The following is a 24,515-nucleotide window of genomic DNA, read 5'->3' as shown; positions in this document are numbered from 1 at the left end:
ACAGAAACCACAGGGCGGCAGCATGTCTCTCTTCTCAGAGCTGCCTGAGTACAAACCAGGTCCTGGTGCTGGTGACAAGCAGGTGAGAAGCCAGAGAGCCAGGGCAAACCGAGAACTCCATGTTCCCTCGGCCTCAGGCACCTCCGGGGTCACCATGTTGCCCACCCTGGGTGCCCCTCCTGGTCCCACGCCCTCCCAGTAGTGCACCTGGCACAGGGACTGTGGCTCCCTCCCCAGCTCTGCACGCCAACCCCTTGCTCCCCAGGCCCCCAAGGCCTAGCCGCCTGCCATGGGCCTCTACTTCCCCAGGTGTCACCCTCCCCACACGTGACCCAGCAGGTGCCTCCGCCCAGACCTGCTCTTCCCAGCAATGACCACCTGGCAGCCAGGCCTAAGGTAGGGTGGCCTCCATTCCTGAATGCCCGCCCGGCCCCTGCCAGCCTCCAGCCCTGCTTATCGGAGCTCCGCTCCCATAGCAGCCTACCCTGGCCCAGGAGAGACGCACACACAGGCTGCCCGGAGGGACCCGGGGCCAGGGCAGGGGCTTCAGAGGGGAACCAACAAAGGGGACCAGAGGCCACCCCAGCTGAGGGGGACAGAGCAGACGAGGCCTTCTCCACGCCAGGAAGCAGCACCAGCCACTGACGGTGGAGCTGGGCCCTGACCCGGGCTGCGTGCCCAGATAGACGAGGTGCTGGGCACCCGGCTCCCGGAGCTTCTCATTCCATCTGCAGATGGGGGGCATGCTTGGGGGTGCAGCTCCCTTCCCCCACAGGCTCTGGGACACTCAGAGAGCCTGTGCCAGTACCCTGGGGTCCAGGAGGGGAGAGGATCTGGGGGCCAGGCACACAGGGAATGGCCCCTCTGGCAGGGCCACCGTTTTCCCCCTAACTGAACTCAGCTTCTCTGCCGTCCCCTCCTCTACACCAAGGTGGGGACATGGGCTGAGGTGCTCCCCACTGCCCGTAAGGACGGGGGTGCCCACAGCCGCACTGCTGGGTGTCCACAGCATCCCACTGTGGGATGGGACAGGCCGGCGAATGGAAGACCAGCAAGAGGCCATTCTCGAGACAGGGTGAGGCAGCCAGACTCCCACTCGTTGCCCAAGCATCATGCCCGAGGGGGACACTGTGCCATGAGGAACGGCAGTTAGACCTGAGGAGGGACTTGCCAGCGGCTGCAGCGGCAGCAGAACCAACGCTTCAGGGAGAAATGAGGCAGCAGCTCTAGGGGGCAAGGGGTGCTGCAGAGGCCACGGTGAACACAGGCAGGCCCCCTGGAAGGGACACAGCTGTGAAACAGCCCTGGGGAGGGGGCACAGGCTCTCACACCTGCCCCTAGGCATGGGGAGCAGCTCCCACAAAGGCCACAGGAGGAAGGAAAGAAGAAAAAGCCTGAAAATGTTTGGCCACATCCCATTTTCTGGAAAATCCATCAAGAATGGCTGCTGCTGGGAGCTGACAAGCCAGGGCAGGCATGGGGTCAGGTCAGCCGAGGACCCCAGAGCCCACCCACTCCCTGCCCACCCCACTGCGGACCAGGCCTGGGGTGCCATGGACACTTCTTCCACGCCAGCAGGCAGCCTCGCCTGTCACGGGTGCTGGCCACACACTCCCTGCACGCCAGGCTCTGGGCTGGCTCCTTCTCCCGGCCCTCACCCCGGCCCACGGCCCAGAAACACAGCAAGGCTTTGGAGACTCTGCTCAGCCGAGCTCCCAGAGCCCAGGACAGCAGAACCAAGCTGCAGCCCAGACACGAGCCAGATGCAGCCCCCCATGGTGTGCAGGCATCTGCCCTGGGCAGGACTCAGGTGTGGGCTTCAGGAACAGGGATGGGCACAGGGGTCCCTGTGGAGTCCTCACCCCGCTTGCTCCCGTACTTTTCCACATCTCCATCTGCTTTTGCCATCGCTGTTCTGGGGGAACGCCAAGGCCTAGCCAGGCGGCCTCGCGCCAGCCCCCCACCCCGCCCCTCAGGCTTCCTCTGCACCCGCCAGGTGACATCATCACCACTGTCTGATGCCCTGCCCCCACATTCTGGTTCCCTGCAAGGATGGAGGACACAGCAGGGCCCGGGCATCTGGCAGCAGGACCACGGGGTGGCCCTAAGCCCAGGCAAGAACAAAGAGTGGAGTGCAGGGTCCTCTGGAGTCCCAAGGCCTTGCTGCCCCACATACCCCTCGCCCCAGTTCCTGCTGTTAGCTGGAAGGGTGGGAGCCAGGTGCACAGGGACGGCCTGATGGGTGACCGAGGGCCAGGATGTGCTCCCAGGTAAGCTGAGAGCAGGCTTGTTGAGAGGAGCGCACCCCCATGGGGGGCAGGACGGTGCTCCAGCCCCAGGACACGAGGGGCCCCCAGCGCTGAGTGTCTGATCTGGAAGGCAGGAGGAGTTAGGACCATCCTAGCGTAGGACCCAGCAGACTCCTTAGCGGCTGCTGGGGCACCAATAGGTGGAGAAGGAAGTCCCAGGTGTGTGGCCACAGTGGGGGCTTCACCCCTTCCCAGCACCATCCTGGAGCAGGAACAGGAACAGCAGAGGATGTGGCCAGGCCTGGAGGCTGCCCCTCCACACCCCTGTCGCAGGTGGGGCCATGTCCCAGGGCTGTGGGCAGCGGGGCCAGCCTGCCAGCCCAAGGTAGGTGACACGTGTCTCATGCTGCAGCGGGTCTGCCCGCCACCCAGGCGTGTGAACCCCAGGTCAGGCCCCCTGGCCCTGGAGTGTGGGCCCCTCAGGGATGTTCCCAGCCGGGCGCCGGCTCTCCTGCCTTCCCCTGGGCTCTGCCCACAGTTGGCGCGAGGGTGGGTGAAGCCTGAGGCTGGCAGGGCCGGGAAGTCTTGGGGCTGGGCCTTCTGCCCCGCAGGCGCTCCTGGGCAGGAGGAGCCGTGGTCGGGGCTCGCGACAGTGGGGCTGAGAACTTCCCTGGGTGTGGGGCAGCCCCCAGGGCCCTCCCAATCCACAGCAGAGGGAATGGCCACGGACAAATCGGACCCGCCTCAGAGCCCCACACTCAGAGCTGACTGCCCCAGGTGCCCACTCCCCAGACCAGATGCTAAGTGGGGTCTGGGGGCCAGACGGAGCCCCCAAAGAAACATCTGCACATTCCAGACGCATGTGGTCAGCAGCAGGCGTGCGCCAGGCCCGGCACCCCCGCCCGCGCTGGCTGCCTCACTGGAAACTGGGCTGGGGGGACCGGCTCGGAGGGGCCTGTGGAGCTTATGTAACTGCTCCTCCCTCGGCAGGGGCAGGACGGGACGCCAGACCCGGGGAGGCCCCCTGCCCCCGGCCAGGCCCCATCCTCTCCTGGAGGAGACGGTTCCCCTCAGCCCAGCAAGGGGACCCCCAGGCCCATCCCTCCCTAGAGCAGGCCCAGGGTGAGGAAAGGGGCCGCAGTGTGGGCGCTGGAGAGGACAGGGGACAGGCGGCAGTGCCACCCCCACTGCGGCCCCTTCCTCGCTGGGCCAGGCGAGCCATGACCTCATCTGTTTCCCTCTGTGTTGTGCTCCTTTCTATTTAAGGAGAGTGAGGCGGTTTCCAGGGCCGGAAATGATCCTGTTTAAATTAACGGGCTGCAGTTTGGGACGGCGCTCATCTGAAGGAACACAGTGCAGCCCCAGGCTGGGCAGACGGCTGCTGGCTCCACCTACCACTTCCATGGGGAGGGCCAGGGAGGCCAGCCGCAACCCCGGCCCCACGAGGGATGGGGGTTGCAGCCTCTGGATAGAGGACGAGGCTGCCAGGGCCCAAACAACAGAGCCCTGCATAAGGGTCTCTGGGTCCTGGTCCTGGGGTGTGAGACTAGCCGGGGAGCCCCAGACCCAGTGGCATTCTGTCCTTACAGATCCCTCCCATGGCTGAACTCTTCCCGGGATGAGACGCTGGGGGTGACATGGGCAGCCTCAGGTCCTCCCGGGACCCACAGGCAGGCACACGGATGGAGACTCCGGCCTCGGAGCCTGAACGAGGGAGATGGGGAAGGGGAGTCTGTGATGTCCTTGCCTACACGGATGGAAAGACACAGTCAGCTCAGAAAGGGCCGTTTGGAGGCGAGCCCACCTGTGGGGTGTGGGAAGGAGGGTGCTTCATATACATGTCCACCTGCCGCTGGGGTCAGGGTCACCATTCCAGGTCAAGGGGAGAATGAGGGCCGGCTCCTGGTGCCCCTGCTTGCAGGGAGTGCCTGCAAGCTCCTTGCAACACGGAGCCAGGCGCCGCGACCCCTCGCGTCCCTCTCCACTCTGACTCGTCACAGCCGGCGTGGGCAGGTGCTGCTCTGGCCCTATGCTCCTGATGAGTACACTGAGGCTCCAGGGGCCCCCCTCCCCCACACCACCCCCCAAACACCTCCCCAGGCAGCCAGCAGGGTCCAGTGTGTCAATGGAGGAAGCCAAGGCAGGAAGAGGGTGGGGGGGCAAGTGAACTGGCCAATGAGCCCGGCTGTGCGGGCGCAGCAGTGCCCTGGAGATAGCAGCAGCACGGATCCGGCCGGGCAGCTGGAATTCCATCACCCACTCAGCTGTGGGCACAGCCAATGATGGCACGAGCCAGCCTGAGGCCAGGGCCACGATGCACAGTGGATGGGCTCAGGACCCGGAGCCCCTGTACTCCCACAGCTGTGACGTTCCCTGGGCAACGGCTTGCCCCAGCACTGGCCTCATTCCTGCCTCAACCAGAAGGAAGAGCTGGCTTCCGCCCCTGCCTGGACACAAAGCCCTTTCCGAGGTGGCCTCACAGGACCCAGCCTGTCTTCAGATCATGGAGCTGCTAAGGTCAGGAACGCCAGCTGGGCCAGGGCTGGGCCTTGGGAGCTGCAGGGAGAAAAGGACGCTGCCCACCTCAGCCCCAGATGTAGCCCTTCTCCTGCCACCGGTGCCTGGGCACCCCGGCCCCTCGGCGAGGACAGCTGCCAAGCCATGAAGAGCGAGGTGTTCTGGGAAAGGGCGTGAGCTGCATTTTCCAGCTGCACTCACTCTGCAGGGGAACTGTGGCGCCCCCGCCGCTGTGCCTGCCCGCAGACGTGCCCGGCCTCAGCCAGCTGGAGCGCAGGCAGCAGAGCGCGGGCCAGGCCCAGACAGCAACGGGATGTTTTCATCCCAGGGCGCTTGGTGGGCTGGGCTCCACGGCCACTGCAGAGCTCCAAAAAAGAACACGTGTGTCTCCCTCCAAAGTGTCTTCCTCACTGGAGAGATCCTAGGCAGGGTCTCCCCCGAGCTGGGGCAGAGGCACCCCAAGGTCGGGGAGCGAGGGCAGTGGCAGAGCCACCCCATACCCTAGGGGACCCAGGTAGGGGCTTGCAGATGCGGGACCCACATTTGGCAGCAGTGCCAGGCCACTGTCACAAGACAGTGGCCAGCGCATCACCCGCTCGTGGGCCAGGATGGCAGAAGAGATCCACGGAGGCGGCTCCAGCAGGAGGCCCTCGCAGAGACACCCTGGCCTCAGAAGAGCCCACAGAAAGCCAGGAAGGGGGATGTCGGGGCTCAGGCTTGGCACAACCTCCCCAAAGCTCCCAAAGGCCCTTGGTGCCCACCAATGATGGCACACACCGCCACTGCCTAACAGCAAGGCTGCAGCAGGGTCCGCACGTCAGAGCAGGCACTGAACAGAACTCAGGCAGTGCTGCATGCCAGTTTAGGTCAAAAGAACAAAAGGAGCGAAGACGGCGCTCACAGTTCTGCCAACACTTCCCAGCTCCGCATGTCTCACACACACTAGAACGCATCAGAAGGCACCAATGCACGAACACTCAGGTGCAGGCACAAGCAGGAGTGGGCCAGGTCTTGTGAGCCCCCACAGCCACGCGGCCCTGCGCTGAAGGCACCGAGGCTGGATGCTGAGGGGTCCACAGAAGTCCACCCATCCAGGCTGCTCTGGCTCCCATTGCCCAGTATCCAGTCTGAGCACGGGCACAGTGCCTGGCTCTGGGTGCCCCTCACCCTCAGGCTGTTACACTCTGCTCTGTGGCAGGGCAGGTCTCACAGTGCATGCAGGACAGGGGAACGGGCCCCCAGAACCCCCGAGGGGACCGATGGAGCTACTTTAACAAGTTATGATTGTTAGGGCCACCAGTGGCTGAACCAGGTCGCTGCTCCACTGCTCCACAGGGCGCATCTAATCATGGAGCCCACTTTACAGGTGAAGAAACTGAGGCTGAGACACTGGACCAAGGTCACAGCGGAAATGGAGGCGCTGGGATGTGAACCCAGGTCTGACTCCAGGGCCCAAATTCCCTACACTTGGGTTCCCAGCCTCCTTCCTAAAACTGAACAGGAAACCAGAGGGAAGGGACACAGCAGGGATGAGCCTGGGCGGGACAGGTGGGAGGGGCTGGCAGCACCCAAACAGCTGGACCTGGGCGCAGGGCCCCTCAGCCCCTCAGCTAGTCCAAGCACATCCCAGCCCCAATTGGAAGCGCCATGGCCACTTCTGTCTATAAACCAGGGCACTGGTGTGGGCCCCACACCCCCTGTGTGGCTCCAGGGGTCTGCCCCAGAGCATGCTGATGAAATCATCTCCACCACGGCTTCTCAGAGCCTCAATTTCCTGGTCTGTAAAATGGGACCAGGAGTGGCTCCAACCCTGCAGCACCGTGATGAGGAATGGAGAGACAAGAAAACAGAGGGCTCAGCGTAGGGCCCGGCATGGCCACCGCGGGGGAGCGGGTGCAGGCTTTTCCCGGACCTTTCCTTTTTGAGATGAAGTTTTGCTCTGTCTCCCAAGCTGGAGTGCATGGTGTGATCTTGCCTCACTGCAACCTCTGCCTCCCGGGTTCAAGTGATTCTCCTGCCTCAGCCCCCAAAGTAGCTGGGACTACAGGCATGCGCCACCATGCCCGGCTTTTTTTTTTTTTCTTTTTGAGATGGAGTCGCACTCTGTTGACCAAGCTACAGGGCAGTGGTATGATACTGCCTGAATGCAAGCTCTGCCTTCCAGGTTCAAGGGAGTCTCCTGCCTCAGCCTCCTCAGTAGCTGGAATTACAGGCATGTGCCACCACGCCCAGCCAAATTTTTGCATTTTTAGTAGAGAAGGGGTTTCACCATGTTGGTCAGGCTGGTCTCGAACTCCTGACCTTGTGATCCACCCACCTTGGACTCCCAAAGTGCTGGGATTACAGGCGTGAGCCATCGCACCCAGTCTGGTTTTTTTTTTTTTTTTTTTTGAGACAGAGTCTCGCTCTGCCGCCCAGGCTGGAGTGCAGTGGCGTGATCTTGGCTCACTGCAAGCTCTGCCTCCCGGGTTCACGCCATTCTCCTGCCTCAGCCTCCCGAGTAGCTGGGACTACAGGCGCCCGCCACCTCGCCCGGCTAGTTTTTTTGTATTTTTTAGTAGAGATGGGGTTTCACTGTGTCAGCCAGGATGGTCTCGATCTCCTGACCTCGTGATCCGCCCGTCTCGGCCTCCCAAAGTGCTGGGATTACAGGCTTGAGCCACCGCGCCCAGCTTTTTTTTTTTTTTTTTTTTTTTTTTTTAAGACAGTGTTTCCTGTCACCCAGGCTGGAGTGCAGGGGCACAATCACGGCTAACTGCAGTTTCAACCTCACAGACTCAGGGAATTCTCCCTCAGCCTTCCAACTAGCTGGGACTACAGGTGCCACCACTAATATCTATTTGTTGGTCTTCCTATGTTGCCCAGGCTGGCCTCAAACAATCTGCCCTCCTGAAGTGCTGGATTACACGCGTGAGCCCCCACGCCCAGCCAGCCAGTGGTTTTGATTTGTGTTTCCCTCATGACTAAGGAGGCTGACCATCTTCTCACGCGGGGTTAGCCATCTGTGCGTCTTCTCTGGAGAAATCTCTGTTCGGATCCTGTGTGTTTTTTTTTTTTTTTGAAACAGGGTCTTGCTCTGTGACCCAGCCTGGAGTGCAGTGGTGTGATCACAGCTCACTGCAGCCTTGACCTCCTCAGCTCAAGTGATCCTTCCATCTCAGTCTCCTAAGTAGCTGGAACCACAGACGCACACTACCACGCCCGGCATGTTCTTTTATTTTTTAGAGACCAGGGTCTCGCCCTGTTGCCCAGGCTGGTCTCAAACTCCCGGACTCAAGCGATTCATCCACCCTGGCCTCACAAACTGCTGGGATTCCAGGTGCGAGTGGCCCCTTGCCGATGTTTAAATGGGGTCCCTGTCTGTTGCTGAGTCACAGTGTTCCCTGGATGATCTGGATGCAAAGCCGACACTGGATGGATGATCTGCAGGTGCTCTCTGTCTCCACAGTTGCCTCTGCAGCGGGAGCTCGGGTGCTCCAGGTTCCTCTGCCCACATTCCCAACTGCTGCAGACACAACCAAAGCCTCCCCAACTCCTCCACGGCCCCTGCCGGCGATCGCATACAGGAGTGAGTGTGTGATTTCTTCTCCACATTTTTGTCCACAAGTTTGGCGAGTTTGCATTTGTGTCTAATAAAGAAACTACCGTTTCCCACGCATGCACGTTCTGAATGCCTGAGTGCGGGAGCCACGTGGGATCCAGCTCAGGGACCACAGGAGAGGCCAGCTGGGACATGCAGGATGCAAGTCCTCCCCACCACCTCCGCTCGGCTGCCAGGGCTCGGCTCTTCCCAGAAGACACGGGCCTCTCCTAGGCGCTCCCGACAGAGGCCCTACCCCTGCCCCCCAGTCACCTTGCCCTTTGGGGACTCTCTCTGGGCCAGAGAGAGCTTTGAAACCTGGCTTCAGTGTCACCTGCACTGGGGGTCCTTCCAGGCCAGCCCCCTCCCCATCATCTATCTCTATCCTTGGAGAATCATTTGCGTGTTGCTTGAACGCGGGCTCCAGTGATAACAGAGCCCTCAAGGGCAGCACTCCTTCTGGCAAGGGCTCATGGAGGCCTTGGTGACAATCCCTAGTCTTCGCTCTCAGGATCCAGGGACCAGAAATAGGAGCAGGGGGCCCTTCCTTGGCCTTGTCAGCCCCCAAGGCAGCCATGCCGGTGGCAGCTGCACTCTAAGGCATCAGGCCTAGGGGTCGCTCCAGAATGCCTATCTTCCCCGACGCCAATCCCAGGCAGGGACCCCGGGGGCTGTGCCTCCCACCCCTACACTCCCTGACACTCTCTTGTCTTTCAGGGATGCAGGTGGGAAAGGGCAAGGCCCTGGGTGCTCCAATATTTTACATCAGTGAACCAAGCACCTACCAAGTCCCTCGTATGTGCCCAGTCCTGGACCCCAGCATTCGCGAGACGGCAGCAGACCCAGGTGACCCCCAGCCAGGGTGAGTGGCACCCAGCACCAGGAAGTGGCCTTTAGAGCAGGCAGCCCTGAGCCAATGACATCTACACCTAGGGCAGTGCCAGCCAGGACAACCTCTAGGACAATGGGATATCCGCTCCAATAACCAATTTACAAGAAACACAAAGGACACACTCACAGTACCACGGAGGTGACACCGCGGAGGTGGCACCCCCAAGACACAGTGGGAAATCCAGGCTGCAGGAGTCAAGTTTCTTCAACAAATTGCACAAGAAGAAAGAGAGGAAGAGAAGCTCCTAGACATCATCGGACATTTAAAAGACAGGCAGTGGCTCACGCTTGTAATCCCAGCACTTTGGGAGGCCGAGGCGGGCGGATCATGAGGTCAGGAGATCAAGACCATCCTGGCTAACATGGTGAAACCCTGTCTCTACTAAAACTACAAAAAATTAGCCAGGCGTGGTGGTGGGCACCTGTAGTCCCAGCTACTTTGGAGGCTGAGGCAGGAGAATGGCATGAACCTGGGAGGCAGAGCTTGCAATGAGCCAAGACGGTGCTGCTGCACTCCAGCCTGGGCGACAGAGCAAGATTCCATCTCAAAAATAATAAATAAATAAATAAATAAATAAATAAATAAATAAATAAAAGACATTACTCACACCTGTAATCTCAGCACCTCGGGAGGCCAAGGCAAGCGGATCACCTGAGGCCAAGAGTTCGGGACCAGCCTGACCAACATGGTGAAACCCCATCTCTACTAAAAATATTTTTAAAAATTAGCCGGGTGTGGTGGCACGCTTGTAATCCCAGCTACTCAGGAGGCTGAGGCAGGAGAATCGCTTGAACCCAGGAGGCGGAGGTTGCAGTGAGCTGAGATCTCACCACTGCCCTCCAGCCTACATGACAGAGCCAGACTCCGTCTCAAACAAAACAAAACAAAAGACATCAGCTGGCTGGTCCAAGCACAGTGGTGTTTACAATGAATTGATCACAGCCAGGTAGAATTCTTTGTTCTTTCTCCAATCCCACTGCTTTGCTTGACCAGCCTTAAAGACACATATATATTTTTGCCTGGTGCTGTGGCTCACACCTGTAATCCCAACACTTTGGGAAGCCAAGGCAGGCGGATCCCCTGAGGTTAAGTTTGAGACCAGCCTGACCAACATGGAGAAACCCCGTCTCTACCAAAAATACAAAATTAGCCGGGCGTGGTGGCACATGCCTGTAATCCCAGCTACTTGAGAGGCTGAGGCAGGAGAATCGCTTGAACCCGGGAGGCGGAGGTTGCAGTGAGCCGAGATCACGCTATTGCACTCCAGCCTGGGCAACAAGAGCGAAACTCCGTCTCAAAAAAAAAAAAAAAAAAAAAGTATGTATTTTTAAAATACATTGGCTAGGCATGGTGTCTCATGCCTGTAATCCCAGCATGTTGGGAGGCCGAGGTGGGCAGATCACGAGGTCAGGAGATTGAGACCATCCTGGCCAACATGGTAAAACCCTATCTCTACTAAAAATACAAAAATTAGCCAGGCGTGGTGGTGCATGCCTGTAATCCCAGCTACCAGCTACATGGGAGGCTGAGGCAGGAGAATCACTTAAACCAGGGAGTCAGCGGTTGCAGTGAGCTGAGATCATGCACTCCGGCCTGGAGACAGAGCAAGGCTATGTCTCAAAAAAAAAAAAGAAGACATCAACTAACTGCACTGTGTGGACCTTATTTGGCTCCTGATTCCAACTATTAAACCAAAAATCCAAACACACCAGGCCTTTGGTGGCATTAAGGAATTGTTTGTTGTGTTAGGTGGGTCTGCGGTATTGCCATGCCCTCCAAAATGCTTGCAGATAAAGAAAAGGAATTTGGTTCAAAACATGGGTCAGGAGGGAGAAGGGTAGGGGCAAGGAGGGCAGGGCAGGCTCTGGGGTGGGTGGTCCATGAGTCAGTCACAGCTCTGCCCACGTCTCCCCACGAAGCTTCCAGCCACGCGGGGCAGCACATTTTGCAGTGCGCCATCTTTTCCAAAAGCTGCCACCTCTCAGCATCATCATTAACCCAAGGAAGGCTGTGGCCTCAGAAGCCCCGGCTGTCCTCCATCGGGGACTGGACACAGCTGTTCCTGTTGAGCTTCAGCAGCCGGGGAGCCACAAGTAGAGAGGCACCTGCATGAGCCCCCTAGGAAGGCTGCTGGGGACACCCAGATAGCAACGCTCCTGGGCACTTAAACACCCGCCAGCAGCTGTGATCTGTGTCCTCGACCTCCCCAGCTCGGCCCCTCTCCCCTGGGGAAAACCCAGCCATCTCCCTGAGGAGGAGATTGCAGGATAGACAGCAAAATGGCTGGGCAGCCTCCACAGCACAGAGGGTCGCCTCAGGGGCCAGCCAGGGCCTTAACATCCTTCCCAAGGCCCCAATGTCCCATGGGTCCCCTCGCCCCACCTTCCAGAACTCTCCCAGCGGCAGCTCCAGGTGTGTACAGAACAGCACCCACCTGCCCACATGAGGTCACCCTGTACCCTGTTGCACAGTTGAGGGGCCTGGCAATTGGAATCTTGCCAGCTCAGGCTGGGACAGGCCACCAACTCCCAGGGTCCCCCTCCTCCAAATCCCAGGATCAGAGCTTAAGGGAACACCACAAGGCAGGGGTGAGGGTGGGGGCTCCACTGCTGTGCTGAGGGCCTGGAGAGCCTGGGCCTTGTTCTCCGGTCAGCCGCCACCAGCGCCCTTCTCTCCTGGACAGCTCCCGAGGGGCTGCTCACATGGACACCACCAGGTGCTGGGAAGCAGGAACCCCAGGTGCAGGACCTGGACAGAGCCCCCAGTGACCAGACTGGCAGACAGAGGAGCCCTCGGCTACAGCATCAGAAACAACGGGTGGGTAGGTCTGATGCAATTCTGTGGGCGCTGCTGCCAGGCAGGAGGAGGCCATCTCCACAGAGACGGCCGCAAGACACGCTTCAGCAGTCAGTGAGCGCAGGAGCAATGTGGCCCAGAGAGGTACGAGCTCCACGGGTCCAGGAGAATCCATTCTTCTCCCACCCTTGAGATCAACCAGCAAAGCCCCAAGGACACACGGCTACCCTAAGGAAGGGTGGCCACAGGCAGGAGTGACCCAGAAACATTACAAAACCAAATGCCAGGACCCACCCAATGTTCAGCAAGTCTGGGGATGTGCCACGTTCCCCAGGGATCCAGCACTCCAGCACGCACCCAGGGAGACACAGCGTCCTAGGGAGCAGCCTGGAGCCTGGGAAATACAAGGCATCAGACTGGTCCCGAGACTCTCCCCAGCGCTGGTGACAACTGTCTGCTTATCTTAGTCCCCTGTGCCCTTTTCAACCCAACTCTGGAGCCTGAGCACCTCAGATCCATATCCCTGCTATGCACATCCCGGCTGTGATACCTGGGACAGGTCCTGTCCCGACTGGAATGCCTGGGACAGATCCTGTCCCGACTGTGATACCTGGGACAGGTCGTGTCACCTCTCCAAACCTGTTTCCCCATCTGTGAAATGCAAATCTCCACAGTCCCTATACCTCAGAGGGTCAGGGTCAGGATTCCGCATGACGACCCCCAACAGGACCCTGGCACAGACCTGGCTATGGGCAGCGTCTCCATGAAGGCCACCTGTTGCTTTTATGTCCAGAAAGCGAACATGACAAGGCTTTAATCCCTCACAGCAATCCTCCCTCGCCCCTGTTCTCAGGATAGCCTTGGAACCCAACAGCAGAGCGCCTGAGGCCCTCCATGACTCCAGCCCACCCGCGAGCCCACCTCCCGTGGCCAGCCTCCAGCCTCACGGTCTTTGCTCACAACGTTCACGCCCCCTTCTTCTGGACCCACCTCATCGCCCCTTCCTAAGCATCAGGCCAATTCTTGCACATCCATCAAATCCTTGTCCAGACACCTCCTGAAAGTCTTCCCTACCGCCCCCGACAGCCATCCCCACCTCCCAGGGTATCCCGCAGCCCCAGGCCGCATCCCAATTCCCCTCCAATTAGCGACTGTTTGTCCTCTCAGCTGAGCGCGGCCTCCGCACCCCGCCCCCGCTGGCGTCTGCAGAGCCCCCGGGTGGGACGTCTGTCTCCAGACCCGGGGTTTTTCGGCTCCCCGGGGCCGTGCCAACCGCGGCTCCAGGCGTTCCTTATTTAGCAGGGCCGCCGTCCCGCGCCGGAGCCTCGCCCTGGGAGCGTCCTGGCCCGCGTCCTGCTTCCAGTACCGGGCCAGGGAACGCGCCCACGCCCGCCCGCCCCGCGGCCTCTCCCGGGTCCCGCTGGGCCCGCTACTCACAACGCCGTGGCGTCCGCGGGGATGCGCAGCGCGGGACCGAGCGTCCGCAGCCCGCGGCCCGAGCAGTTGACGCGGCAGGCGGCGCCGGGCGCAGGGCCGCAGAGGCAGGGGGGCGCGCAGGGCCCGCAGCCGCGCCCGGGGTCCCCCGCCAGCGCCCCGAGCCACAGGCCCAGGCCCAGGACCAGGACCAGCGCCAGGCGGGCGGGCGCCGCGGGCGGCATCGTCAGGGCAGCGTGCGCATGGCCCCGCCGTCCCCAGGCCCGCCCGCGCGCGGAGGCCGCGGCTCAGGCGGGGCCCGCGGACGGCATGGCGGGCGCGGAGCAGGACGGGGCTGCTGAGCGACCGGCTGCTGAGCGACGCCCGCTCGGGATTCGGGGACAGGCCGCTCCAGGAGCTTGGCCGCCCGCTCGGGCGCTGGCGCTGCAGTGCGGGCCGGGCTGCGGCTCCTCCTCCTCCTCCCTGCGCTGCGCGAGGCGGGCGGGGCGAAGGTTGGCGGGGCGGGTGCAGGCTCCGCCCCCTTCGCCTCAACGCGACCGGGCCAGCGATGAGGGACGGGCATCCGAAGGCTTCACCCTCAGCTCCGCAGGGTCGACAGCAGGGCGGGGCGTCCGGAAGTTCCGCCCCACGCGTCTCCGGGTCGCATACGACGTGGGGCGGAACAGGAGGCGGGGCGTCCTGAAGCTCCGCCCGTCGCACTGCAGAGTCGGCAGAGGCGCGAGGTGGACAAGGTATTTTCTCGCTCCGCCCCACTGCAGGCTAAAGTGCGTGGGCGGGAAGCGGTGGGCGGGGCGCCACCTGGCTCCGCCCTTCTGCCCCGGTGTGGGCCGGGCCGCGGGCTCCTCCTCCTCCTGCAGCAGCCACAGGCCCCACCCCGATCCTTCTCCCGGACTGTCTCCGTGGGCGTCCCCAATCAGTGTCCGCAACCTCCCGTTCCTCCCGCTGACTCCATGCTTCCCTACCCCAGGTTTCCCGGCTAAGAGAGAGACAGAGGGAGAGAGGGGGAAGAGAGACAACAGGCAACGGGAGGTTGATGGTGAGAGCTTATTGAAAGACAAGAGGGAGGAAACCCACATCCTTCATTCCCCATCCATTCATTTATTGCCTTATTTATTCCATTGAATCTTCACAGCTCTAGGAAAAAGGTGCTACAATTATTCCCTTTATTAAATGAAGTCACTGAGGCACAGACAGTTTAAGAAATTTGCCAGCAGGGCGCAGTGGCTAACTTCTGTAATCTCAGAACTTTGGGAGGCCAAGGAAGGTGGATCCCTTGAGCCCAGGAATTCGAGACCAGCCTGGCCAACATGATGAGACCCAGTTTCTACAAAAATTAGCCAAAATTAGCCAAACTGGCTCACGCTTGTAGTCCCAGGTACTCAGGAGGCCAAGGCCAGAGAAGCATGTGAGCCCAGGAGGCAGTGGCTATAGTAAGCCGTGATTGTGCCACTGCACTCGAGCCTGGACAACAGAGTGAGACCCTGTCTCGAAAAAAAAAAAAGGAAAAAAGAAAAAAAGAACTGGCCGGGAGCGGTGGCTCATGCCTGTAATCCCAGCACTTTGGGAGGCCGAGGTGGGCGGATCACAAAGTCAGAAGTTCGAGACCAGCCTAGCCAACATGGTGAAACCTCCATCTCTACACAAAAATCAGATGGGCATGGTGGCAGGTGCCTGTAATCCCAGCTATTTGGGAGCCTGAGGTAGTAGAATTGCTTGAACCTGGGAGGCAGATGTTGCAGTGAGCCAAGGTCGTGCCACTGCACTCCAGCCTGGGCAACAAAGCAAAACTCCGTCTCAAAAAAAAAAAAAAAGACATTTACCAGGTCACACAGCAGGTGGGTGGTAGGGCTGCGATTGTATTCCACACCCAGCTTTTAATTGCAGTCAGATGACAGACGTAAGATTCAAAGACTCCAGTGGAGGGAAGATACAGCCACAAGAAACTGCTGCCAAATGAGCAAAACACATTAAACAAGTCTCAATGATTCTTTGAAGGTGGTTGTGGAGTAAAATGCAATTGTTTAGGAAGGATTTCTAAAATAGAAAAGACATAGGTTTAAAGAAGCAAATTAATTATCTGGAAATGAAATTCTAAACTATTTGAAAAACCATTTGGGCCACGCATGGTGGCTCATGCCTGTAATCCCAGCACTTTGGGAGGCCAAGGCAGGCAGATCACAAGGTCAGGAGTTCGAGACCAGCCTGGCCAATATGGGGAAACCCCGTCTCTACCAAAAGTACAAAAATTAGGCCAGGCACGGTGGCTCACACCTGTAATCCCAGCACTTTGGGAGGCTGAGGTGGGCAGATCACGAGGTCAGAAGTTGGAGACCAGCCTGACCAATATGGTGAAATCCTGTCTCCATTAAAAATACAAAAATTAGCTGGGCGTGGTGACACGCACCTGTAATCCCAGATAGGAGGCTGAGGCAGGAGAATCACTTGAACCCGGGAGGCGGAGGTTACAGTGGGCTGAGATTGTGCCATGGCATTCCAGCCTGGGTAACAAGAGTGAAACTCTATCCCAAAATACAAAGAACAAAAAACCAAAAACCATGTGGTAAGACAGAGCAAATAAAATGTGCCAGAGATCTTGTTTGGTTCATGGAGGAAGACATTAGGGAAATGTTTCTTGATAAAATACAGACCTAAGGGTTTTTATTAACAGTTAATAATTGTTAGCCTAAAAGGGGAAAACTAGAACAGGAGAAAAGAAACAAGAAAACCTGGCCAGGCGCAGTGGTTCACACCTGTAATCCCAGCACTTTGGGAGGCCAAGGCAGGCGGGTCACATGAGGCCAAGAATTGGAGACCAGCCTGCCCAACGTGGCGAAATCCCGTCTCTACTAAAAATACAAAAAGTAGCCAGGTGTGTTGGTGGGTGTCTATAATCCCAGCTACTCGGGAGGCTGAGGCAGGACAATCGCTGGAACCTGGGAGACAGAGGTTGCAGTGACCCGAGGTCACCCCACTGCACTCCAGCCTGGGCGACAGAGTGAGACACCATCTCAAAAAAATATATATATATATTGCCAGGCACAGTGACTCACGCCTGTAATTCCAACACTTTGGGAAGTCGAGACGGGTGGATCACAAGGTCAAGAAATCGAGACCATCCTGGCCAGTATGGTGAAACCCCGTCTCTACTAAAAATACAAAAATTCGCTGGGCGTGGTGGCACACGCCTGTGGTCTCAGCTACTCGGGAATCTGAGGCAGGAGAATTGCTTGAACCCGGGAGGGGGAGGTTGCAGTGAGCTGAGATCGTGCCACTTCACTCCAACCTGGGTAACAAAGTGAGACTCTGTCTCAAAAAAAAAAAAAAAAAGACAGGAAACTGCAAACACAAAGTAAATGTGCCACTGTTGATACCAGAAAAATAAACCTAAGGCAAAAGGTGTTAAATGGGTAAAGAGTCTGTTTTTCTACACAATAACAGGTATAGCCTATGTAGAATATATTCTGAACCGTTGTGCTCTCAAAAATAGAGTATTGGCCAGGCGCGCTGACTCACGCCTGTCATCCCAGCACTTTGGGAGGCCGAGGCAGGCGGATCACCTGAGGTCGGGAGTTTGAGACTAGCCTGACCAACATGGAGAAACCCCATCTCTACTAAAAATACAAAATTAGCGGGGTATGGTGGCGGCGCCTGTAATCCTAGCTATTCGGGAGGCTGAGGCAGGAGAATCGCTTGAACCCAGAAGGTGGAAGTTTTGATGAGCTGAGATTGCACCATTGCACTCCAGCCTGGGCAACAAGAGCAACACTATGTCTCAAAAAAAAAAAAAAAAAAAAAAAAAGAACATCAGCCTACGAAGCTAAGCTGTGAAATACAAAGATTTTGAAAAACAAAAACATTGCAGGAGGGTTTATCACACCTTCTCTTGAGGTTTACAGATCAAGTAGACAACTTTTGTCTGGGCACAGTGGTTCATGCCTGTAATCCCAGACCTTTGGGAGGCCAAGGAAGGAGAATCACTGAGGCCAGACTGAACAGAGAGAGACCCCATCTCTACAAAAAATACAAACAAAAAATTAGCCAGGCATAGTGGAGCTCGTCTGTGGTCCCAGTTACTTGGGAGGATGAGGTGGGAGGCTCACTTGGGCCAAGAAGGTCAAGGCTGCAGTAAGCCATGATTGCACCACTGCACTGCAGCCTGCATGACAGAGTGAGATCCTGTCAAAAAAAAAAAAAAAAAAAAAGAGAGAGACAATTTTTTTTCTTTTGAGACAGAGTCTCGCTGTGTTGCCCAGGCTGTTGGAGTGCAGTGGTGTTAGCTCACCACAACCTCTGCCTCCCAGATTCATGTGATTCTCGTGCCTCAGCCTCATGAGTAGCTGAGATTACAGGCATGTGCCACCATACCTGGCTAATTTTTGTAATTTTAGTAGAGACAGGGGTTCGCCAGGCTGGCCAAGTTGGTCTCTAACTCCTGGCTTCAAGTGATCCACCTGCCTTGGCCTTCCAAAGTGCTGGGATTACGAGCGTGAACCACCATGCCCGACCAAAGAGACAATTTTTTTAAGTCAGTAAAGATATAGAGACTTTGAGTAGCACAGTTAATAAGGTGTACTCTACATAAAACAGGGCTTGTTAACTATGTTGGCATTACAGATGTTAGGCAAGGTCAGAGGAAAAGCTTAGGTAAGAACGTGGCCTTTGGACGGACACTGGCTCATGCCTGTAATCCCAGCACTTTCGGAGGCCGAGACGGGCGGGTCACAAGGTCAGGAGATCAAGACCATCCTGGCCAACGTGGTGAAACCCCGTCTCTACTAAAAATACAAAAATTAGCTGGGCGTGGTGGTGTGTGCCTGTAATCCCAGCTACTCAGGAGGCTGAGGCAGGAGAATAACTTGAACCCGGGAGGCGGAGCTTGCAGTGAGCCAATATCGTGCCACTGCACTCCAGCCTGGCGACAAAGCTAGACTACATCTCAAAAAAAAAGAAAAAAAGAACGTGGCCTTAACCACCACCGCCCCCTAGAGGCTCTCTTGGGTACTTTCGCTTGCTCACTGCACCAAATCTTGAACCCAGATCACAACTGAAGCTCCCACAAGCACACCCTAATTCAGAGATTCCCACCTGAGTAGAGAGGCCTGAAGAACCACCCAAAGAGGGTCACAGGACAGCTGGACACCCTGACAGCCCAGATCACTGAAAGGTAAAGATGGAAATAATGGACTGGGCGCAGTGGCTCATGCCTGTAATTCCAGCACTGTGGTAGTCCCAGGTGGGAAGATCATTTGAACCCAGGACTGGGAGACCATCCTGAGGAGCATAGTGAGACCACCGTCTGCACAACAAACAGAAAAATTAGCCAGACATGGTGGCGCGCGCCTGTAGTCGCAGCTACTTGGGAGATTGAGGTGGGAGGACTGCTTGAGCCCAGGAGGTTGAGGCTGCAGTGAGCCATGATCACACCACTGCACTCCAGCCTGGGAAACAGGGTGAGATGTTGTCCCAAAAAATAAATAAATAAACGAAAAAAGGGAAGTGATGGATGTGTACCTTTTCTTGATTGACGTGCACCCACAATGGTTTCACAGGTGTACAGATATGTCAATACTTATCCAATTCTATACTCAAAAAATGTGCAATTCACGAGAGATCCTGTCTACCCACCCCCCCCCCAAAAATAAACTAAATAAATGCCTGGGTACAGTGGCTCACGCCTGTAATCCCAGTACTGCGGGAGGCGGAGACGGGTGGATCACTTGAGGTCAGGAGTTCAAGACCAGCCTGGCCAACATTGAAAAACCCCATTTCTACTAAAAATGCAAAAATTAGCTGGGTGTGGTGGTGCACGCCTGTAATCCCAGCTACTTAGGAGGCTGAGGCAGGAGAATCGCTTGAATCCGGGATGGGGAGGTCGCAGTGGGCTGAGATCGTGCCACTGCACTCCAACCTGGGCAACACAGTGAGACCCTGTCTCAAAAAATAAATAAATAGGCCGGGCGCGGTGGCTCAAGCCTGTAATCCCAGCACTTTGGGAGGCCGAGACGGGCGGATCACGAGGTCAGGAGATCGAGACCATCCTGGCTAACCCGGTGAAACCCCGTCTCTACTAAAAATTACAAAAAACTAGCCGGGCGTGGTGGCGGGCGCCTGTAGTCCCAGCTACTCGGGAGGCTGAGGCAGGAGAATGGCGTGGACCCGGGAGGCGGAGCTTGCAGTGAGCTGAGATCCGGCCACTGCACTCCAGGCTGGGCGACAGAGCGAGACTCCGTCTCAAAAAATAAATAAATAAATAAATAAATAAAAATTAGAGCATATATAAATGAATAGGCTGGGTGGAGTGGCTCATGCCTGTAATCCTAGCACTTTGGGAGGCCAAGCCAGGCAGATCACCAGAGGTCAGGAGTTCAAGACTCACCTGGCCAACGTGGTGAGGCCCTGTCTCTACTAAAAATACAAAAATTAGCAGGGCGTGGGGGCACCTGCCTGTAGTCCCAGCTTCTAGGGAGGCCAAGGCAGGAGAATTACTTGAACCCTGGAGGTGGAGGTTGCAGTGAGCCGAGATCCGGCCACTGCACTCCAGCCTGAGCGACAGAGCGAGACTCCATCTCAAAAAAAAAAAAAAAAAAAGAAAGAAAGGAAATGAATAGTAATGAGCACACATCATAGAAAATCTATGGGGATGCAAAATTATACATGGAGAGAAACAGATAACACCACTTATTTTTATTAGCATGAAAAAGCAAGCCAATATATAAATTATTTATTTCAGCATTCTAGAAAAACTGTAAAATAAACCCCCCAAAAAAGATGGAAGGAAATTAGAAAGTAAAGAGCGGAAATTAGTTATTTTAAAAGAAAGAGTAGGGCTGGGTGCGGTGGCTCACACCTGTAATCCCAGCACTTTGGGAGGCCAAGGCGGGTGGATCATAAGGTTAGGAATTCGAAACCAGCCTGGCTAATATGGTGAAACTCCGTCTCTACTAAACAAACAAAACAAACAAACAAACAAAAAACGAGTAGAATTGATGAATAAAATCGAGCTATTTAATAGATATAGTTGCTAAGATTTTTCTAGAAAAAAATTCTGGTAAGTGTGACTGAAAGAGAAAAGGAGAGAAAAAGAAAATATGGGACATTCAGATGAACAATGAAGGTTTTATTCACAGAGATGAAAAAAGTTGAAAATTAAAAAACAGGCCGGGCGCGGTGGCTCAAGCCTGTAATCCCAGCACTTTGGGAGGCCGAGACGGGCGGATCACGAGGTCAGGAGATCAAGACCATCCTGGCTAACACGGTGAAACCCCGTCTCTACTGAAAATACGAAAAACTAGCCAGGCGAGGTGGCGGGCGCCTGTAGTCCCAGCTACTCGGGAGGCTGAGGCAGGAGAATGGCGTAAACCCGGGAGGCGGAGCTTGCAGTGAGCTGCGATCCGGTCACTGCACTGCAGCCTGGGCGACAGAGCGAGACTCAGTCTCAAAAAAAAAACAACAACAAAAAAAAAAAAAAAAGAAAATTAAAAAACAAAATTATGTGCGGCCGGGCGCGGTGGCTCATGCTTGTAATCCCAGAACTTTGGGAGGCCGAGGTGGGTGGATCACGAGGTCAGGAGATCGAGACCATCCTGGCTAACACGGTGAAACTCCATCTCTACTAAAAATACAAAAAATTAGCCGGGCGTGGTGGCAGACACCTGTAATCCTAGCTACTCGGGAGGCTGAGGCAGGAGAATGGCATGAACCCGGGAGGCAGAGCTTGCAGTGAGCTGAGATTGCACCACTGCACTCCAGCCTGGGCAACAGAGCGAGACTCCGCCTCAAAAAAAAAAAAGAAAATTATGTGCAATTGTTTGCCCACATTTTTGAAATCTATATGGGATGATTATATGTTACAAACTGTAAAAACCAATTCTAGAGAAAAATAAAAATCCAAATAGACCAACAACAAAAGAACACATTGAAAACGTATCAAAAGCCATGTCAGGAAAAGACACTTAATCCAGATCTTTTTGTGGACAAGTTCTATCAAATGGGGAAGAATCAGGTAATTGTGATTTAATTTAGACTCTTAGAAAACAAGGCTGGGCAGGGTGGCTGACGCCAGTAATCCCAACATCTTGGGAGGCTAAGGCGGGAGGATCACTTGAGCCCAGGAGTTCAAGACCAGCCTGGACAATAGTGAGTCCCCCCATCTCTACAAAAAACTAAAACAGCTGGGAGACTGAAGTGGGAAGTTTGCTTGAACCCAAGAGTTCAAGGCTACAATGAGTCAGAACCGCACCACTGCACTCCAGTCTGGGTAACAGAGTAAGACTCCATTTCAAAAAAAAAAAAAAAAAAAAAAAGCCGGAGTGGTGGCTCACACCTGTAATCCCAGCACTTTGGGAGGCCGAGGCAGGTGGATTACCTAAGGTTAGGAGTTCAAGACCAGCCTGGCAGGCCGGGCGCGGTGGTTCACGCCTGTAATCCCAGCACTTTGGGAGGCCGAGACGGGCGGATCACGAGGTCAGGAGATCGAGACCATCCTGGCTAGCACGGTGAAACCCCATCTCTACTAAAAAATACAAAAAACTAGCTGGGCGAGGTGGCGGGCGCCTGTAGTCCCAGCTACTCGGGAGGCTGAGGCAGGAGAATGGCATAAACCTGGGAGGCGGAGCTTGCAGTGAGCTGAGATCCGGCCACTGCACTCCAGCCTGGGCGACAGAGTGAGACTCCGTCTCAAAAAAAAAAAAAAAAAAAAAAGGCCAGCCTGGCCAACATGGTGAAACCCTGTCTCTAAAATACAAAAATTAGCCGGGCGTGGCCGGGCACAGTGGCTCACGCCTATAATCCCAGCACTTTGGGAGACTGAGGTGGGCAGTCACGAGGTCACGAGATTTAGACCATCCTGGTTAATACGGTGAAACCCTGTCTCTACTAAAATATACACACACACAAAATTAGCCGGGCGTGGTGGCAGGCACCTGTAGTCCCAGCTACTCGGGAGGCTGAGGCAGGAGAATGGCCTGAACCCAGGAGGCGAGGCTTGCAGTGAGCTAAGATCGCACCACTGCACTCAGCCTGAGTGAGAGCCAGACTCCGTCTCAAAAAAAAAAACAAAAAAAACAAACAACAAAAAAACTTAGCCAGGTGTGGTAGTGGGTACCTGTAATCCCAGCACTTTGGGAGGCCGAGGCCAGTGGATCACCTGAGGTTAGCAGTTCAAGACCAGCCTGGCCACCAAGGTGAAACCCTGTCTCTACTAAAATACAAAAATTAGCCGGGCATGGTGGCAGTCACCTGTAATCCCAGCTACTCAGGAGGCTGAGGCAGGAGAATTGCTTGAACCCGGGAGGCGGAGGTTGTAGTGAGCCGAGATTGAGATCACACCATTGCACTCCAGCCTGAGTGACAGAGCAAGATTCCGTCTCAAAAAAAAAAAAAAAAGACAATAGAAACATTGGAAGGAAAGCACTTGGTGCAGTCTGGGGTAGTCAATGATTGTTATGGTTATGCAGGGGTCTGTTTTGTTCATCGACAGGGATCCCCGCACCTGCCATGAGGCCATGTGTGTCACTCCGAGGCTGCCAGGAGAGCCTGCAGCTGGAAGCCCTGATGCTGACTCCTCCAATGGCTAAGCGGACGCCCTCACTCAGCTCAGGGGCAGGAAGCCAGCACTGCTGAGAGCAGGCGACTGGCTCCGTAGGAGTGAGGATACCGCTCTGACAGCCACAGAGGCGCACGACTCCCCCGTTAGCTCATCTTCTGTGTGGCAGATCACCTCTGCCGCCTTCCTGTCTGGGAGCACCTGAGTCACTATGGTCACATCTGCAGGCAACAAAGGGTCCCCATTCGGGCAGGGATAGACACGTGCTTTTCATGACCCGCCCGGCAGGGCCTCAGGGCCATCATGTGAGCAGGCTGAAGGGGGGGTGACCTCTTAGGAGGACACCAGGCTGCTGCATGCCTGGACACCAGGGAGAGCTTACCTGTGACGTCACCCACGTGCTGGGGTGACTCAGTGCTCCTCTCTCGGGTGGAAGTCGCGTTCAGTGCTGCCGCAGTTCCTCCGACGTCTCCATGGCAACGTTCACGCGAATTTGGTAGAACATAAGGTGTTTGAGCTGGAAGGGACCTCAGAGATCGGCTCCTCCTGCCCCCTCATATCATGGAGAGGGGAGCAGGCCCAGACAGGGAATGCCACATGCCCAGGGGCACATAGCAAGCTGCGGACCCTGCAGAGGGCACAGACTGCTGAGCTCCAGAGGATGGTCTTGGGAGGTGCCCTGGGGGCACAGGCCATGGGGGCTTTGCCACTCCCTGGCTTGCTAAGAGCCCCTTGAAGTCCAGCCCAGCTCTCTGCTGCTCAGCCACAGAGCTCTCCCTCCAGTGTCCGGCGGGAACAGGAGTAGGCAGGACAGGGCCCTGTCCTCAGGAGGCTCACAGACTGGTACAGATGCCATGCAGCTGCTGGGGAAGGGCCAGTGAATATCCAGGGAGCCAGAAGTGGGGCACGAGGAGCCAGGACAGGCTCCCTGGAGGGTGGGGCTCCTGGCAGAGCCCGGAAGCCTGAGGAGGCCTCACTCGTGCCTGCGCCCCCTCTCCCGGCACAAAAGGGCCAGCCTGAGGGCCCCACTCTGGGGCAGAGTGTAGGGAACATGCTGGAAAATGGGAGCCAGAGACAGACTGTCCTGGTCCATGGGTCTCAGGGGTCGTTGTGGCTGAGGGCTCACAGCACACATCCCTCCAGACACCCAGAACAGTCAGAAGGAACTGGCAGGAGTTAGAGGGCACAGTGTGAGAGTGCCAGGGGGCTGGGCCGTCAGAAGGTAACAGGAGCGAAAGTCCCAGAGCAAGGTCCCAAGGAGACCCAGGGTGCTCCCTTCCCTCGAGGATAGGACCCTGTGGAGATCTTCCCGTCCCTGGCAGAGTCAGCTCTGCACCAGAAGGGTCAAAGGCTGTAGCACCCTTCCCAGGGGAACTCGGACCTCACTCTCCACCCCCAGCTCCCAAGGCCCATCTCAACCTCGGGCCCTGTCTCAGGGACCTGCCCTGGCCTGCAGGACTCCTCTCTTCTCCAGGTCTGAAGATGCCAAGAAACTGGACATCC

At 56.7% G+C, this 24,515-nt stretch overlaps 2 protein-coding genes across 7 annotated transcripts in view; one reads left to right on the top strand and one right to left on the bottom strand.

Annotated features, from left to right (window-relative positions):
* Positions 1–13,900, bottom strand: part of PKD1 (polycystin 1, transient receptor potential channel interacting) — a 48,340-nt gene extending 34,440 nt beyond the window's left edge. For 4 of the 6 annotated variants that reach the window (XM_050774133.1, XM_050774137.1, XM_050774134.1 and 1 more), the window contains exon 1: positions 13,472–13,692. In XM_050774133.1, coding sequence (XP_050630090.1) covers positions 13,472–13,692 — 221 coding nt within the window. Of the gene's footprint in view, positions 1–13,471 lie in introns of all 6 variants that reach the window. The other 2 variants (XM_050774135.1, XM_050774136.1) reach the window with 1 other exon arrangement.
* The window catches only part of TRAF7 (TNF receptor associated factor 7), a 66,360-nt gene that overhangs the window by 8,687 nt on the left and 33,158 nt on the right, over positions 1–24,515 (top strand). The window lies entirely within an intron of this gene.

Source organism: Macaca thibetana, chromosome 20, assembly GCF_024542745.1.
Source record: "Macaca thibetana thibetana isolate TM-01 chromosome 20, ASM2454274v1, whole genome shotgun sequence".
Lineage (NCBI taxonomy): Eukaryota > Metazoa > Chordata > Mammalia > Primates > Cercopithecidae > Macaca > Macaca thibetana.
The sequence above is the reverse complement of the archived record's forward strand: the minus strand, read 5'-3'. Positions and strand labels throughout refer to the sequence as shown.